At 45.1% G+C, this 18544-nt stretch overlaps 1 protein-coding gene across 1 annotated transcript in view; it reads right to left on the minus strand.

Annotated features, from left to right (window-relative positions):
- Window positions 1–223: 223 nt before the first annotated feature.
- Window positions 224–18544, minus strand: part of ARHGEF16 (Rho guanine nucleotide exchange factor 16) — a 32214-nt gene continuing 13893 nt past the window's right edge. The window contains exons 4-16 of the mRNA XM_042478743.1: window positions 17121–17172; window positions 15980–16152; window positions 13303–13359; window positions 12027–12187; window positions 11744–11896; window positions 11163–11292; window positions 10256–10330; window positions 9478–9570; window positions 9226–9383; window positions 5201–5401; window positions 3985–4058; window positions 2750–2845; window positions 224–1027 (exon numbers count right to left, since the gene is read on the minus strand). Coding sequence (XP_042334677.1) covers window positions 888–1027; window positions 2750–2845; window positions 3985–4058; window positions 5201–5401; window positions 9226–9383; window positions 9478–9570; window positions 10256–10330; window positions 11163–11292; window positions 11744–11896; window positions 12027–12187; window positions 13303–13359; window positions 15980–16152; window positions 17121–17172 — 1563 coding nt within the window. The 3' untranslated portion in view covers window positions 224–887. The remainder of the gene's footprint in view (window positions 1028–2749; window positions 2846–3984; window positions 4059–5200; window positions 5402–9225; window positions 9384–9477; window positions 9571–10255; window positions 10331–11162; window positions 11293–11743; window positions 11897–12026; window positions 12188–13302; window positions 13360–15979; window positions 16153–17120; window positions 17173–18544) is intronic.

Below are 18544 nucleotides of genomic sequence, written 5' to 3' on the forward strand. Positions count from 1 at the left end.
TCTGCGGAGGGAGAATGGCCTCTCTCCCTCTCTCTGTCCCTCTCCTTCCCTGCTGCACCTTCTTCAGAGGAGCCTGGCCAGCGAGCGATGGACGGAGAGGGGCTCCAGATGACCAGCTCCGGGACTTTCCTTTTGGGCGGGGACATTCCCTAAGCCCCAAACCATGCAAGTCCCGGGTAAAAGGAGGACATGGCAACCCTACTCCCAAGACACTTTAGCCCACTATCTTCCCATAGATGTCCACTCCTGCCATTTTATTGTCATCATTTCACATCTGGTCATAGATAGGTAGCCATCTCTGATACAATGCACAATGTGCAACACGCTCATGTGGTGGGTAGACTTTGAGTACTCTCCGGGGAGGTAAGGAATCACAACTCCTACATTAGCCCCCATAGGACATCCATATACATAAAGGAAAAATATAACGTTGCATAGTGTGTAAGTGATGTAGGTCTCTGGCATCATAATGTCACGCATTGCAGTCCACAATGCAAGATCTCATCTGTGGCCTTCAAACTGACACTGAGCAATTATTCTTTTGGTGGATGTCCAACCGTCTAAAAAAGTGTCATTGGAAATAATGTTCTTCCTCCACTTCACCCAATGTTGTCTCCTGTTAACCGTCTGCAAAGTGTGGTTTGATCCAGGGGCTGCCACTCGCTGGCCTCAGCTTTGGAGCAACACACACAGAAAGGTGCATCCGCAGTGCAGCTCTGTTGCATGTTTTTCCACATCTTCAGATTGTAGCTCCCTAGAACCCGGGTCCTTAAAAAACAGGGGTCTACTTTCAACATAGAAGTAGCTTTAGAAGCGACAGCACCCAGGTTCACAGTCTCAGGTGCTGTGCATTGAGTCATATCCAAAAATGTCTGGTGTGATCCTTCCTATACGTCTGTTTCTATGCGCAGCCTCTCCATGCGCTGCACATTGCGTTCCACTGCACTACGATTGGTGATCTCCTGAGCGCAGCTTTGAGGGAACCAGCCTTTTTCCCCATCACGCAGACGCTCTCCTAAATACCAGCCTAGGTAAAAGGAGTGAAGAAAGGCAGACATATCAGCAACAAGAACGTAGTGCTGCCAACTTCTTTCTTTCAGTTAGTCTCAGTGGTGCTACAAGATCTCGATACACACTGACTCTACAGACGAACAAAGCTACAGTGGTGCCTCGGGTTACGCCATTCCTTTCGTAACCCGAAAATTTCGTAACCCGAAACACTTTTCCGTTAGCACTGGAAAGCCTATAGCTGCACTTTGCAGCATTTGAATTTCGCGCCGAAATGAATTTCGTAACCCGAAAAATATTTCGTAACCCGAAACAGTTTTTGCCAATTCAACTTTTTCGTATCCCGGAAATTTCGTAACCCGATCATTTCGTATCCCGAGGCACCACTGTATATCTTTGAATTCTGTACTTAAACACATCATTCCCTGCTTACCTTGAATATTACTTCTTAATTTTTAACAAGCAATGGGTCTATAGTTTATGGTGCATGTGTTGGAGTTGGGGAGAAGTGGTAAGAAGGAAAGGGAGATGCAGGTCAGCAATAAAACTATACTGAACCAGTTGTAGGATGTCAGGTTCTTGGAAAGCCTTTTCCAACCTGGCAGTTTCCAGGTTATGTTGGATTTCCATCATTGTCAATAAGCCTGCTATGGAAAACTACAATCCACCTGGAAGAAGATGGCAGCCTTGCGGAAGTGAAGTCCAACGTGTCAAAAAGGATCGAACAAAACGCAGCCCTGTGACAACCTTCATGCTATTCTCTGCAAACTACCACAAATCGGTCCATGCAAATAAATAAATGCATACAAATATTTCAATGGCCAGTGTTGAATTAATGTCTCCATTTCTAAACCCCAAGTTAACACTTGATCATGGAAAAGATCATGTCCCTTGTAAGGCAAGGGTGGCACAAAGTGGTTTCATCTCCTTTGACTTACAAGGGACACGTCCTTTTCCATAAGCAAGTCTTTGTGTATTCTGTAAGGAAACAATAGAGGATTATATATCCTTATAGTTATTTAGTAGAACGAGAGAACATTTCTACCAGCTTCATTCCCAGGGCTTGAACTTGTCCAACTTTGTTTTACAGCAACAATTTAGGGTTGCAAAAAATGTGCCATTTCAGTGTGCATTCCTGGTGGAAAGGCATCTTCCGGTGTACTTTCGAATGCAGTACAAATACCAAATTCCCTTACCCCAAGGAGATAATATATTAAACTGCTAGAAAATGACAAGGGTCAAAAAGCATCTTCTGGCAAGATCAAATAGCAATAGCTTTTCGGGGGTTTTGGGGGCTATGTGGCCAGGTTCTAGAAGAGTTTATTCCTGACGTTTTGCCAGCATCTGTGGCTTTGGCATCTTCAGAGAATGCTGGCATGGAAGAAAGTGGGGTATATATACTTCCATGCCAGCATTCTCTGAAGATGCCAGCCACAGATGATGGCGAAACGTCAGGAATAAACTATTCTATGACATGGCCACGATCCTGAACCCCCCCCCCCAAAAAAAAAAAAACTATCCTTGCTCTTGTCTGGTTTTAATCTCACAGTCAGTTGTGAGTTGGGTGGGCTGAATAATGTGACTGAAGGTTATTTTCTGAGCTTTCAATGCAACATTCGCATCTCATTCTCTTACAATACAGAGGGAACATAGAGCCAAGGGATCCTATCTAGGCTCCCAAACCTGGGCCGTTCTCCTTCCTCCATAAACTTGGTCAGGTCTTTTTCCAAGACGTACTCACCTCCTCTCTGGCAGGACCAAGACAAACGGTCTGCTGAAGGAAATCTCATCGGTTGCTTGGCCAGATAAGCCCGAGTTATCTCCACTTGCTTGAGATCTTGGGAAAAAGGAAACAAAGGGGGGTTAAAAACAGCGCAGAGGAATCTAAAGAGCAAAGAGGAGAGAATGCAAGCACTTCTTTTCCGTCGTCGTTTTAAGGCGAGGGGGGCATCCGAAACATATTTCTAGTGGTTCAATTGTATAAACCCAATCGTGGAACCAGTAACAAAATTGATAGACTATGGGAATATGTTGCAAAGTGTGCACAGAATCTGTTGGTGGCATCATCATCATCATCACCATCATCAATTTATGGTTTGAGCATTGGAGTATGACAGTGTCTCTGGGGAAGTCACAGGCTCTCAGCCTCAGAGGAAGCAATGGCCAACTCCCTCTGAACAAAACCTGGCCAAGAAACCTATGCTAAGGCTGGGGACTTGAAGGCACACAACAGCAACAACACTAAAAACTGTGAAGTCGAAGGCTTTCATGGCTGGCATCCAGTTTTGGGGGGTTTCAGGCCATGTTCTAGAAGAGTTTGTTCCTGACGTTTCGCCAGCATCTGTGGCTGGCATCTTCAGAGAAAGAAAGTTAGGTGACTATCCCTCCCTGCTAATATCCTAAGAATAGAAGTCAAGGCACTTAAAGGAGAGCCATTGACATTGGCATGCCTGGCATTCTTTGAAGAGCAGCAGCCACCAACCGAATGGCGAATGGCTCTTCTCCTTCAGGTAAGAGGTTAAGTTGGACTACGTTCAGATTTAATTCCTTTCCTTAAATAAAGCCAACTTACAAATAGCGTTGGCAGTCAAGGTGTGGAATCTATGCCCCTAAAGATGATCCTGGACTGCAACAACCATCAGCCCCAGCCAGTATAGCCAATGGTGAGAGATGACGGGAGCTGCAATTCAACATCAGAGGGACCTTGATATTCCCCATCCCTGCTTTAAGTTCTCTAGAGTTGGAAGAGACCCCAAGGGCCCTGATCCAGTCCAACCCCATTCTGCCATGCAGGAACTCTCCATCAAAGCATCCCCATTGACAGATGGCCATCCAGCCTCTGTTTAAAGACCTCCAAGAAAGGAGACTCCACTACAATACACTTGTAAGCCAGGTTTAGAAATGCTGCCCCAACTCAATTTTCTATTTCAACCAAACAAGAAAAGAAAAGCCTGTTTTCAAACCCAAAAGCTGTACCTCCTTTGTTTGCAGCGTTAGTCTCCTTGTCTTCCCTATGCATCAGTGCCATGACCCACCGAGCGCGATCGCTCCTGCCAAAAGCAAAGGGAACAAGTGTGTTATTGTGGATGTATAGCGACCCTAAGGAGAACCTATCATGGGGGGTTCTTGGTAAGATTTGTTCAGCGGAGGGTTGCCAAACCTGCAAAAGTGGGTTTCATGGCTGGGCTGGGAATCGAACCCTGGTCTCCAGAGTCATAATCTGACATCCAAACTGTCAGAATATGCCAGTATGCATAGTAAGATGTGACTGGATGAAGGTGTAGTAAATGGCAGGTGTTACCAAGGTAAGGTAAGCCTGCATTACCTTAATTACTAATTAAGAGAGCAATTGGCCATTTAGTCCAGGTGGCTATGATAGCCAATCTGCAGACTATAACTGCTGTGGATGTCTGCTGAGAGTTTGGAAGTATAGTATGTGTTGTTTATGCTGGCTGAAAACATAGAGGGATCTATGTTACTCCATGTTGGTACATGCTGCTGGGAATGGGAATGCTATTGCTATCCATGCTGGGTTAATATGTTGATGTGCAAGAAGCTATGCTATGTGAGGTTGAAGGCTTTCATGGTTCTGTGGCCATGTTCTAGAAGAGTTTATTCCTGATGTTTTGCCAGCCTCTGTGGTTGGCATTTTCAGAGAATGCATCTCTAAAGATGCCAACCACAGAGGCTGGTGAAACATCAGGAATAAACTCTTCTAGAACATGGCCACAAAGTCTGAAAAACCCACACAAAACTAAGCTATGCTATGTTTATGTTTTGCATTTTTATACTGAGCCATTCTGCTATGTTTTTGCTTCAAAGGTTTTATGACTCTGTGATGGTTTTCCTCAACACCAACACCAACTACTATGCCACCCAAGTATATTAGTAACAAAGCAAAATGTCTACCCTAGAAAACCAAGCAGAGAATGCATTTTTGGAGGGTGCTGGTGGGGACCACAAACTAAAAATATTCTTGTTGGGTTCATATCAGACCTCCTTCTAAGGATATAGATCCCTAGAGTTGGAAGAGACCGCAAGGGCACTCCAGTCCAACCCCATTCTGCCATGCAGGAACTCTCAGTCAAAGCATCCCTGACAGATGGCCATCCAGCCTCTGCTTAAAGACCTCCAAGGATATGGGTCTCGGCAGATACTACCTGGTGATTCTGTCCCAACACATGGTACTCACAGGGTTTCTGCAGCCAACACAATCACTTCTGGTTTGCCTTCGCTGTCCCTGTTCATGGCCACCCGGAAGAAGTGGGCACCACGGCAGATGCCACTTGGGCCTGGCTTGCCCGACGGAGAAGAAGGAGCACTTGGGTTTTCCATTTTCTCCACTGAGAGCTGGTCCAGCATGGCATAGTTGAGGACTGTGTAACTTTCCTCACTGCAAGAAGGAACAGAAACGGGAAAGGATATCAGACAGAACTAGGACAACTGATAGAATTAGAAAGCAAAATGAAATCATAGAATCATAGAATCATAGAGTTGGAAGAGACCACTAGGGCCATCCAGTCCAACCCCATTCTGCCATGCAGGAAATCCAAATCAAAGCATCCCTGACAGATGGCCATCCAGCCTCTGTTTAAAGACCTCCAAGGAAGGAGACTCTATCACCCTCCGAGGGAGAGCATTCCACTCACGAACAGCCCTTACTGTCAGGAAGTTCCTCCTAATGTTCAGGTGGAATCTCTTTTCCTGTAGCTTGCATCCATTGTTCAGAAATCAGAAAAGTATACAGTTTGGCACAAGGAAGCAGCATCTGGATGGTTATGGTTTTGCCCCAAGTACCACCAATGCCATTCATTATGTAAAGTCGAAGACTTTCATGGCCGGCATCCATGGTTTTTTCTGAGTTTTTAGGCTCTGTGTCCATGTTCTAGAAGAGTTTGTTCCTGACGTTTCGTCAGCATCTGTGGCTGGCATCTCCAGAGAAGGCTGGCATGGAAGAGAGTTGGGTATATATATTGTTGGTTCGGAAGAAGTAATTTACATGTTAATCTCTGTATTGTTCTGTTGCTGAATGGTAAGGTCTACAGGGTGTCTATTGCCATTCAACAGAACAATAGACAGGTTAACATGTAAATCACTGCCTCTCAACCAACAGTATATATACCCAACTCTCTTCCATGCCAGCGTTCTCTGAAGATGCCAGCCATAGATGCTGGCGAAACATCAGGAATAAACTCTTCTAGAACATGGCCACAGAGCCTGAAAAACCCACAAAAAGCCATTTGTCATGCTTGCAACTCAGACTATACAAATACTATGCCCACCGTATTCTACTAACTCCCTGTTTTGGGACTTTGAAGCCAGTATGAGATCTCGGTTGGCACCCTCTTTGTACCCCGTTCCACATTTTATAAAGGGGGCACGCGTACACAGCCTTCTTGACCACAGATATCTGCCTGCCCACCAAATACCATCTTCAGAAGAAAGGAAGTTGGAAAGCTGCCTTTAACCAATGCCCATCTTGCCCAGTAAGGTCTGTGCCAACTGGTGGCAAACCACAATGTCTCAAGTAGACAAAGGTCACTCCTCCAATCACCCGAGCCTTTTAAACATCTGCATTCAGATCAGGACTTGAATCTAGGGGCTTTTTCCCAGCAGAGAATGTGGTTCTTTGATTGAGAGTTCCTGCATGGCTGGGGGTTAGACTGGATGGCCCTTGGGGTCTCTTCCAACTCTATGATTCTACGACTGTCCCTCCATAAGGATTTGGGTGGACACCAGACAGAAGAGGGAGATGATGCTCCTTCATTAGAATGCTTTCACTCCAGGCCTAGCATCTAGTCCTGTCGTCTGGGAGGCATCATGCAAAGTCAATGTTGTACAGCGGACACAGCATTGGATGGAGACCTCTAATATTGGGTACAAATACTTCCTAGGCCATGTCTAGGAAAGCTCATGCTACCATCTTGTTTCTTGGTTAGTCTCAAGGGTGCTACAAGATCCCTTTGCATACTAATGCAGCTATGTCTTTGCATTCTCCCACATTAAATAACTGTTCAGGAATCAACGGGCCACAAGTGGCCTCTCCGTCCACAGACGGTTCCCACATAAACCAGTCCCTTGCCATTCCAGAGCAAATGTACAACAAGCATTCCCAAGGCAAACTAAAAGCACTCCCCCAAAATGACATTTCTGTCACCCTGGGAAGAGCAAAGAGGAAAATAGCTGCAGAAGAGAATGCGGTTAGGGACCGGAAAGCAGTCAGCAAATGCTCACATCCAGTTCCAGGACACTCTCCCATAGTCTTGCAAAATACAGCTGCCAAGGAATCCAATGACCCTTGCATTCCACCACAAATTCCACAGCTCCTTATCATCATAAAATATACATGTTTCTCTAGTGTCTATGCCTTAGTATGTGTCCAGAAAAATGTCCTCCGTCACCCCAAATACTCTGTGTCTTCAAATGATGAATCCAGTGGACAAGAGGGGCTGGTAGCTGCACAGACGGATGCAACAGAAGTAAGTCGAAAGGTCAGAATGAAAAGAAAGGCATGGATTCCTTTGGACACTGTTTGGGGGCAAAGAGGGGCAGACCTCCAGGGTTAGGAACCTCTGCCTCTAGTTAAGTCCATACATGATATTGCTGTCTGGGGCTGATGGGAACTATAGTCTGCCTCATCTGGAGGGTCACATTACAATTCTAAAGTGGAGATACCAAGGCATTTTGGATGCAAAACTAATTTCTATCTCCTCGCCCAACAACACAGATAAGGAGCAAACTGAAATGGGTCTTCCCCAGGCTACCAGAAATACATTGGATTCTTGGATCCCACTCCAAATATTGTGTTATTTGAACTTGACTCTATCCACTTGGAAACAATGAAGACAAATGTGGCTGCAAGACAGTTGGCCCAATGCTTAAACAGCATCAAAATCCAACATACAAGAAGAAAAGTGCCTTCCCTTTTGGCTCCTGCAGGCATTTTATCTGAAAGGGGAGAATCAGTTTTCCTTCATGCCAGGGACCTCTGGGACATGATAGATAGGTTTTCCCCATCACAGTGTTACGTTTCACCCTCCCCGAAATGATCTGCAAAGCCTTTTTCCACTATTTCTTCTCCTGTGCATGGACGGAGTTCAGTTGCTTTTGAGCCATTGTCTGGAAAACCTCAAATGAATGAGAATTTTGGAAGGTGATGCATGTCATGAAAAATTCAGTGTCTTGACAAATTGGTCCTTAAAACACCTAAGATTTCAATTTCTCCAGTAAGGGATGAGAAGCATGTGGTGCTCTAGACATTGTAGTCCAGCCGGCAAGGCCTGGATCAGGAATAATGGGAGCCATAGTTCAGCACCATCTCCAGAGCCATAGGTTGCTGAACCATACCCGATTCTAAGGACCTTATCACACGCAGGGATTTACATGGCGAAACGGCATCCAAACGTTGCAGAAGTGCCAGGGGTGTGATCACCCATCATGCTTCTAAAGTGTATCTGAGTCTTCTCACTATGTTCTCATCATGGAATTATTCACTGGGAGCCATTTCCTCGTGAGCGATTCCATCATAGCGGGAAGCCTCAAATACACTTTAGAAGCACGACGGGTGATCACATCCCTGCAACGTTTGGATGACGTTTTGCCCACGTAAGTCCCTGCGTGTGCTAAGATCCTAAGTCCTGCCCAATGCATTTGCCATGTACACACTCCCTCACTCACATGCAACCTTGCCTCTCAGCCTAGATCATCTTCCAGGAGCAAATACTAGAGGAGAAATTTGGGGTAGCAGAAAATGTGGACCACAAAGAAACAAACCAGAGTCTAAGATTCCTGTTGCCAAGTGCATGAAGTTAAGCCTATTGAGTCCACCCTGAGCCATTTTACTTTGAAGAAAATTCTTGACGGACCTTGGCGGGGCAAAATGTTGCCCAAGAGTTTCAATAAGACCATAGAATTGGAAGAGATGCCAAAGACAATCTAGTCCAATCCCCAAGAGGAGCCATTGCTGAGCAACCTTTGGGTTCAGTCTATCAACCAACTACAAACTCACCTAACAGTTATATTTCTTGGTACTTATGTCAGGCTTAATGGGATATAGTTATTTGGGTCCTCTTTTTCTCCCTAGTTTTGCTCTAGTTACGTCTTTACGTTTTATGATCATGTCCAGATCTTTCATAGCTGCCTTTCCCAATCCTAGCCTTCTTCTGATTTCTGGACTGCTCTGATCAATATTCGAAGATGTCCTTCTCTTTCGCTCACCTCTTTTTCTTGGTGATGATCAGGACGTCATTGAACACGAAGAGGTAGCAGTTTCCGCGTCCGGAACCCTTCCGGAAAATCCCACCTTCTTCCACCAAAGGAAGGGAGAGTTCCCCTCTTTTCAGAAGCCACCGAGAAGCAGAAATCAGTGGGAAGTTCTAAGGAAAACACAGCAATGAGTATGTGGCTGAGACTGGCCCTTGGCTATGCCAAAGTCGCCCATCTCTGGTTTAGATCTTAGTGATATCTCACCTTGATTTTGCCAAACTCGAGCTGCTTTTGTAGGGTGTACATCTGCTCCGTCCTCTCCATGGTATGCGCACCTTCGTTGCACTGCTTGACAAGCTGGGAAGCAAGAGATGCAAACACATTTTTATTTACACACATTTGTGTAGAATCGCATTGGCCTTTTTAGCTGTTGCATCACACTATTGACTCATGTTCAATTTATACATCTTCCATGGTCAATATTTTGTTTTGTTTTGTTTTTTAATGTTCAGCATTAATCCAACCTTGGCCATTTCCTCCCTTCCGTAGCTGCTCCAGGTCTTTGCTTGTTTCAGTTAGGAGCATTTTGTCACCTGTATATCTTAAGTTGTTCATGTTCTTTCCTCCTAGCTTCACTCCTCCTGCCTCCGAGTCCAAGCTTGCTCTGCATGTGATATTTTCTCTACACAGGTTGAATAAATAGGGTGATAGTTTGCAGCCTTGCCTGACTGCTTTTCCAATTGGGAACCATCCTGCTTCTCCATATTCTGTTCTGATGGCAGCCTCTTGTCCTGAGTATCAGGACTATCAGATGCTACAGCATTCCCATTCCTCTAAGTGCAAGCCATAGCTTTTTGTGATCTATGCAAAGCATGTCTGCAGACCCTGAAATGGGTGCCAGAGATGTTCAGGACACATTGCACCTCTGCATAGACTCACTCAACAATCATCATGTTTCCTGAACATCTCCTACTTCTAGCAAATCAGTCAACTACCTGGAAATAGCCGACATTTCTGCACCTCGCGGTAGCAGATCTTTTACCTTGCTTATGGCCTTCAGAGCTTGGGTGGCAGCTTCATAAACTGCAGTGTTCATCTGCGTCTTCTGGCAGACAGTCTGAAAGCAAAGAGGACATTCAGTGCTGCATTTTCACATTATAGGCTGACAAAGTTTGAATTGGGTACATGTCCAAAACTTGACCCAGCTTTCTAATCTGTTAAAGTCATTTTGAATTTTGGTCCTGTCCTCTGGAGTATTAGCTATTCCTCCTAATTTGGTGTCATGTGCAAATTGGATAAGCATGCCTTCTATTCCTTCATCCATTGATAAAGATGTTGAATAGCACTGGGCCCAGGACAGAGCCCTGTGGGACCCCAATGGTCACTTCTCTCCAGGATGGAGAGGAGCCATTGCTGAGCACCTTTTGGGTTCGGCCGGTCAACCAATGACAAATCTACCTAATAGTTCTATTGTGTAACCCACATCCAGCAGAAGGTGACCATAGACTCACTCTGGAAGATCTACAAATGCCTAGAGAAGTGTTTTTATTAGGAAATCTCTAGGTCAGGGGTAGGCAACCTTTTTGAGGCGGGGGCCGGGTTGCTGTCCCTCAGACAACAGGGGGGCTGAACTCAAAATGGCGCCTGGAGTGGCGCAAAAGCTGCGGCGGGGGCGGCAATCAGCGGCAGGACTGGGCTAGGGCTGGTCCCAAGACCTTGCCGGGCCGGATCCGGCCCGTGGGCCGTAGGTTGCCGACCTCTTCTCTAGGTCCTCCAGTGTTACTTTCTGACCAACTTCTGGCAGAGATGCACTGGCAGACGTAGCTATCCATAGAGAGAACATATTAACCAAATTCACGGATCATCAAAGCTGCAAAAGTCAAGGTGGCAAATGTGGAGGGCTTTTAAAAATACACGTTCCAAGTTTGGTTCCTGTTGCTTCGACTCACATCCATGAGAAGAGGCAAGCGTGTCACTCTCTGCATGGGGAGGATGAGGAAGGAGATCAAGGGAAGGCTGCCGCATTCTGGCTTCTGCTCAATCTGCTTCAAGGTCTCCTTAAAAGCAGGGTTTGTGGCTCTGCAACAGAACGGGAAAACAGGGTGCTATAAATAATGTTCTTTCTGTTCAGATTGCCATATGCATTTCTCTGCACCTTAAAAAATTAAGCATCAAGACCAAATGTAACTCCATTCAAAAGCATCATGGAGTTGACAGGTGAGAATGAATACCTGACTCCTATGGAACTCTCCTTCCCAAAGACGCTCATTTCACCTCTCAACTACTAGCTTTCAGAAAACTGTTCAAAGGAGGAATATACCGTATGTACTCTACTACAAGTCGACTTCAAGGATAAGTCGAGGATACGTTTTGGGGTTCGAGACATGATTCAATTATGGGACATCTCGACTTGTACAGGATTAACAGCCACTATGCTGCATCTACCCTTATAGGGTTGGAGATATCTTTTTAAAATGGTGACCTAGGTAAGGATGTTTAGGACCAAGCGAAGAAGGCTGTGGCCACTCACAAGAGCTTTTGAAGGGTCCTCTGCTGGTAGACTTCGTTGGAGCAATAGATGATGTACGGGTTGAAATGTTTGGTGGCGTGATCCTCCACGATGTCGCTGATGTCCGGGATCAAGACATGCTCCTGGTGCCTCTTTTCCAAGTCCTCAAAAAAGCTGGAGACACACAAAATAAGACGGGGAAGTAAAATAAACTGATTTACAGGGGAAGGTAGAGCTTGGGAAAAGTTACATCTTTGGACTACAATATGCCAGCCAGCAAAGCTTTCCTCCCCTTGAGATTTACCTCTTGCTGACAGCCAAGATGTCCCCAATGTTGGAGAAGAGGTGATGATGGTCCGTCTGGGTCATAGTGTCCTTCAGTGCCTCCGACTTCAAGAAGTGGTTGACCAGGATTTCTAGACTCCTCATGTAGGAATACTCCGAAGTGACAATCTCAAAAATGGCCTGCGTAACACAAATATAGACAAAGAGGTGAACATGACTCTGGGGCTACTTTATGTTTTGCTGTTGTTCACAATGAGAACTCTTTGGCGGAAGACCTGACTTGGGAAGGGAGGGACGTTTCTCTTAAACACAGACGCTATTTAAGCAGAGGCTGCGGAGTGACTTTTTACAGTTGCCTCTTCGGCAATTCAGTGATTTTATTAAAGGATGGTGCATTCGCTTCCATGCAAAGTATTTAAACAGAGCCAAAACAGACATCTATCATGGGTATGAGTATGTGAAAGAGCGTAGATGAGTGTATAAATAAGTGGATAGTGATAGTAAGGGTGAAACGGACGAGGAAGGAGTGAGAGTTATAGATGGAATTAGAGGGAGGAAGAGAAAAAATGAGGGAAGATCAAAGAAGACAAGGTTAGAGAGAAGGGAAGTTCAAAGAAGGGAAGGTTAAAGGAAAGAGGATAAAGAAAAAGAAAGAGAAGAGAAGTGAGTAATTTCTTCTTCATTCTGTTTTATAAAAAGGATATTGGAGAATAGGTAGGAACAGAATGCGATTGGTATGAAAGGATACAGCTGAAAACAACAGAATAGTAATTGCCTTCTAATACTGAATGGTTGATACATATGTATGTTGGATCCATTCTTTCAATCCTTGAATCATACTTCTCTCTTTGTTTATATATAATACTTTACGTCTCAAATAAAACTCTTGTTTTCTCCTATATATATATTTCAGGGAATTTCTGAATGAATATATATATATATATATATAGAGAGAGAGAGAGAGAGAGAGAGAAACAGCTTCTTTCTCAAGAAGGGACTGTGCTCAAGACGCAGCAAATGTCTGAAATGAGTCTGTTGCTATTCTAGTTCACTGCTCAGCTCTCTCTCCTGAATTGGCATCTCCAAGCATTGGCACACCTCCTGGCATTGGTTTCTACCCAAAATGGACAGTTAAAATCTTCCAAGTAGCTCTCTCTTTGGAAGAAGTTCTGCACAATGGACAGTCACCCAGAACAGGCCAATTCTCTGGGTTTCCTAATATTTGCAAGTTAAGAAAAAACCAAGTTCTGTGAACCCAATTGGGTTCTTTGTTTGGTGCCCACGGCTTCCCTTACCTCTTGCCTCTTGCGTTCTTCTGGGGAGATGAACTCCAGGATGCCTGCTTCCAGCACCTGCAAAAGACAAGCCTGAGTGACTCACAACCCTTGTACTATACTGTCATAAGAAGATGGTTTTCATTGTTTCAAAACTGTTATTGTAACATTATTAATCAATTTTATATGTGAGCTGCTTTTTGAGTCCCTTTCCAGGAGAAAGGCGGCATAAAAATAAAACAAACAACCAAATAAATAAGTATGATAATAGTGGTCTGAGCACTCAAATTGCAACTTTGGAGACCAGGGTTCGAACCCACACTCAGCCACAGAAATCCACCGGGTGATCTTGGGCAAGGCACACTCTCTCAGCTGCATGGGGGACACCTGATTGAATGAAACTATGTGTGAAAGGGATCTAGGAGTCCAAGTAGACCATAAGGTGAACATGAGCCAACAGTGCGATGCGGCAGCTAACAAGGCCAATGCAATTTTAGGCTGCATCAGTAGAAGTATAGTGTCTAGGTCAAGGGAAGTAATAGTGCCACACTATTCTACTCTGGTCAGGCCCCACCTGGAATACTGTGTCCAGTTCTGGGCAACAATTGAAAAAGGACATTGAGAAACTGGAGCCATGTGTCCAAAGGAGGGCGACTAAAATGGTAAAGGGTCTGGAAACCATGCTCTGTGAGGAATGCCTTAGGGAGCTGGGGATGTTTAGCCTGGAGAAGAAAAGGTTAAGGGGTGATATGAGAGCCCTGTTTAAATACTTGAAGGGATGTTATATTGAGGAGGGAGTAAGCTTGTTTTCTGCTTCTCCAGAGAATAGGACCTGGAGCAATGGATGCAAGCTCCAAGAAAAGAGATTCCAGCTCAACATTAGGAGGAACTTTCTGACACTGGCCTTGTAAGGTGTTTTCTTCTATGATAGCTCCTTGCTGGGGCATTTCCCTTCTCCATGTTATTGCTCCATCTATGGCCGAAACAAAAGGCAGCACTGTGTTTTCAGCAAACCTGATCAATCCTGCTCAGACATTTGCACCTGAGAGGTGGAGGTACTATTCCAGGAAGAAATCTTTAGACTTTATGGAGGCGAGGGGGAAAGGTGAGGAAAGGCAGGTATGGGTCAGATAAGAGGCAGGTGAGCCTCAGCCACAGCCACTCCTTAAGTCACATCAGCTGAATGTTGCACCACAATTGTTTCAGTTATGGCTCCCGAAGGGAACTTCCAAAGAGAGTCCCTGCAACAGCCAAGCCGCGCCTATGGGAAGGGCAGGGAGACAGTTGGGTCAATATTGACTAAAGGAACTGTAGCGCTAACAGGTTCCCAGTTGGATTCTGGGTGAGAATAAAGGCAAGCTGTGGCTTGGACTCAAAGTCTGGAAGGAACACCTGTGTTGACAGCACATTGCCTACATGCTGAGGTCAGAGCATGGAAAGGTTATGTTTTTGCACCTTGTTGTTGTTGCCTGCCTTCAATTCAATTCTGACTTATGACAATCGTAACATGAACCATGTGTTTTCCTGGAAAGATGTGTTCAGAGGGAATTTAGCCCCTGTCCAAAACACACTGCCAAAATAATCCAGTCTGACACCACTTTAACTGCCCTGGCTCAATGGTAGGGGATTCTGCAAACTATAGTTCTGTTAGTCTTCTCTGTCAGAGGGCTCTGGTGCCACGACAAACTACAGTTCCCAGGATTTCCTAGCACTGAGCCAAGGCAGTTAAAGCAGTGTCAAGCTGGATTATTTCTGCACTGTGTTTCGGACCCTAGTTCAACATTCAAACCATTTTGCTGTAATGGGTATCCCATTTTAGCATTACCGTTCCCAGAATACCTTCTAGTTCTCCTGGAACAGTAACAATGCTCTCTTGCTGAGATAATATAAGTTGAGTTTCCCTTATACAAAATGCTTAGGGCCAGAAGTGTCTGGGATATTTATTTGGATTTGGGAATTCCTGTATTTGCACATTACATACAGAATGAGATACCTTGGAGATGGGACTAGGCACAACATTCATGTATGTTTCATATATACCCGACACACATTGAAATTCCAAACAAATCGTTGTAAAGGTTTAGTTTTTTGGGGGGTGTTTTCGGGCTGTTCTGGAAGAGTTTATTCCTGACGTCTCGCCAGCATCTGTGGCTGGCATCTTTGTTCTCTATACTTTTAACTCATAGAAAGGGAGCCATAAGGCTGATAGCCAAGAGCATAATGTGTCCTGGAAGCACTGACCTCCATCTATTTGCTCATATATTCAGCTTTTAGGGTGAGCACAAACACCTGCCAGGATTTTGTAGGTTCCTTGGTATCATTGCCTTTGATTCATCATTTAGATCCTTTGTTACATGCCCTTAAGTTTTACCCTCGACTTATCCACGGTCGACTTATAGCCAAGTATATATGGTAAATACAGTGTGCCCTTGCTTTACGCGGGGGATCCATTCCAGACTCCCCGCGTAAAGCAAATTCCGTGCATGCTCAAGCCCCATTTAAAAGAATGGGGCTCGTGCACGCGGCAGTGCGGCAGCGCACACACACCACAGGCTCGTGCCCCATTACTCCCAATGGGACGTGCCGCCCCTTCCTCCCCGAGTGGCGCACTGTATCAAGTGACCATTTCAAATAAAATCCAAGGCTTGCTTTTTGTAAGATGGCTTCCCTTGTTATCAGGTTACTCTTTCTGCCTTACCTCGGGAAGCTGGCTCCAGGTGACATGCGCAGGGCGATAGGTCCTCACCACAATGACTGAATCGGGGTTCGGGGGTTCCTCGGGGATGGTTTCTGTCTCTAGAAGATCATCGTCTGACTCGTGACTGATCGAGTTGAGCCCCTTTTCACGGATCTCTTGGTACAGGCGGGGGTCTGGAGAGGAGAACCAGGACAGAGAAGTGACCTCAAAGTCTTGGAATGTCTCAGATTCCAGAGGGACAACAACTTGCCTCTTCTGCTCCGTGAGATTGCATAACTCATCCACCTTGCAACCTCTCCGTCTTGCTGAGATCATTTTCTGCAGTCAAAACGGCACCGTTCATACCAAAGAGCCAGGAAACTCAATGGTTATCTTGACTCATTGTTCTCTCTCAGCCTGACCTACCTGGCAGGGGTGTTGTCAGGACAATGTGGAGAGGGAGGAGAGCCATGTACTTTCAGTTCGTTGCAAAAAGGTGGGGTAGAAAATACTAAATTAATCAATGCATACGTTGAAATAAAACAAAGAAAGAGGTATCAGTCAGGCGAGGAGAACCGCAATGTTTGCCAAAGTAAGGTTGTGTCTCCCTTATCCAAAATAATAATGATAATAATAATAATTTTAATTAATAATTATAGATCGAGGTGGGATTACAACCAATTAAAATACGTACGGATCATAAAAAATAATCTTAGCAACACTAAATACTAAATGCTTGAGGCTGAGAGCATATGACTTGTCCAAGATCATTCAGTGGGTTTACCTTAGCAATGAGACCCAAGTCTAAACATAGACAGGTGTTTCTTATACACATAGCCTGAAGGTATGTTTATTCATAATTTCTTTAACAATTGTGTGCATGAAACAAAGTTTTTGTACATGTATAAGAATTGTGTCACTGTCTCAGCCACCCATGTTCCAATTCCAATCCAGTTCCAAAATTCCAGTTAAAGTGGTGTCAGAGTACAATAATTCTGCAGTGTAGACACAGACCCCATTTTACAGGGCTGAGAGAGCTACTCATTCTCAATGAGAAAATATCAGCAACTGCAAAATTGTACACACACACATACACACACACACATCTCACATCTGTCCATTCACTGTCCAGCTCTGTCCAAGATCCAAGCTGCACACTCACCATCCTTGAAGGAGCCCCCGTGCCGCTGCATCCGTCGCCGACCAAAGGTTCTCTGTCAAAAGCCACAGAGAGAGAGAAAGACCCCATTAATGATGGACATGAACCCTTTTTGCAAGAATTTCCACCCTGCCAGAACTATTTCTCTGCCCTTGCCATGCACATCTCCGCTGCGCCTTCACCTGGCTGAAAACAATCCTTATGGCAATGGGATTTTCCTGAGCAACCTCTCCAGCTCTGTTTTGCTGAAGCAAAATTGCAGATGGGAAAAATCTTTGATTTCAGGATTACTGCTGGAGTCTGCTGCTAGAATTGGAATGTGGGATTACATAAGCGGAAAGCTAATGTCTCGGCCCCACATGCTCTTTATCCCTTTGGCTCACATAAGTCAACATTTCAGTGCTGTTTTGTGTGTGCAACGTCAAGTCCCTGGTTGACTTTGAGTTGGACGAGACTTTCAAGGACCATCCAGTCCAACCCTCTGCCATGCAGGAACTCTCAGTCAAAGCATCCCTGACAGATGACCATGCAGCCTCTGTTTAAAGACCTCCAAAGAAGGAGACTCCACCACTTTCCAAGGCAACGTCTTCCACTGCCTTAACAGCTGGAAGTTCTTCCTCATTTTTAGATGGGATCTCTTTTGTCATTTGCATCCATTGCTCCGTTTCCTAGTCTCTGGAGCAGCAGAAAACAAGCTTGCTCCCTCCTCAACATGACATCCCTTCAAATATTTAAACTGGGCCATCATGTCCCCTCTTGACCTTCCCCAAGCTAAACATACCCAGCTCCCCAAGCCGCTCCTCATAGGGCATGGCTTCCAGACTTGTGGCAACCCCATGAATTGCGTAGGCTTTCTTAGGCAAGGAATGCGTAGAAGTAAAAGGTAAATATAAGGATATTTATACAGTGGGCCCTCTCCTTCTGCGGGGGTCCATTTCGGATCCCGAAAATCGGCCTATGCTCAAGCCCCATAGGAAATAATCCTGTGCGATAAACTTATCTATCAAGGAAGTCACCAGCCTGAGCCTGCAAGACCTGAGCAGAGCAGTGGAGGATAAGGGTCTTGGAGATGATGATGATGATGATGATGATGATGATGATGATGATATGTCTCATCCCTCCCACAACCTCTTTTCATCGGAGCAACCGAGTTCACTAAGGACGTCAAAGGTCTGACCAGGCTAAGAGCGAGCCAAGCCTCTTTGCATCCAGTTGCTCCCAAGAGTTGCTTCCCCCAACCCACCCTACATACACAAGCATTTCCAACCGGCATACAAATATCATCACAAGGAAGGAGATAATCCAGATTTGGACAGAGAAAAACTACTCAGGGAGTTATGTCGCAACAACAGTTACATGTGTGGCTAGACAAAGTGCTTTTAAAAGACTTCAATAGAACAAAGAAACAAACGCAAGACATTTCTTTG

This window comes from Sceloporus undulatus, chromosome 7, assembly GCF_019175285.1.
Source record: "Sceloporus undulatus isolate JIND9_A2432 ecotype Alabama chromosome 7, SceUnd_v1.1, whole genome shotgun sequence".
In the NCBI taxonomy this organism is placed as follows: domain Eukaryota; kingdom Metazoa; phylum Chordata; class Lepidosauria; order Squamata; family Phrynosomatidae; genus Sceloporus; species Sceloporus undulatus.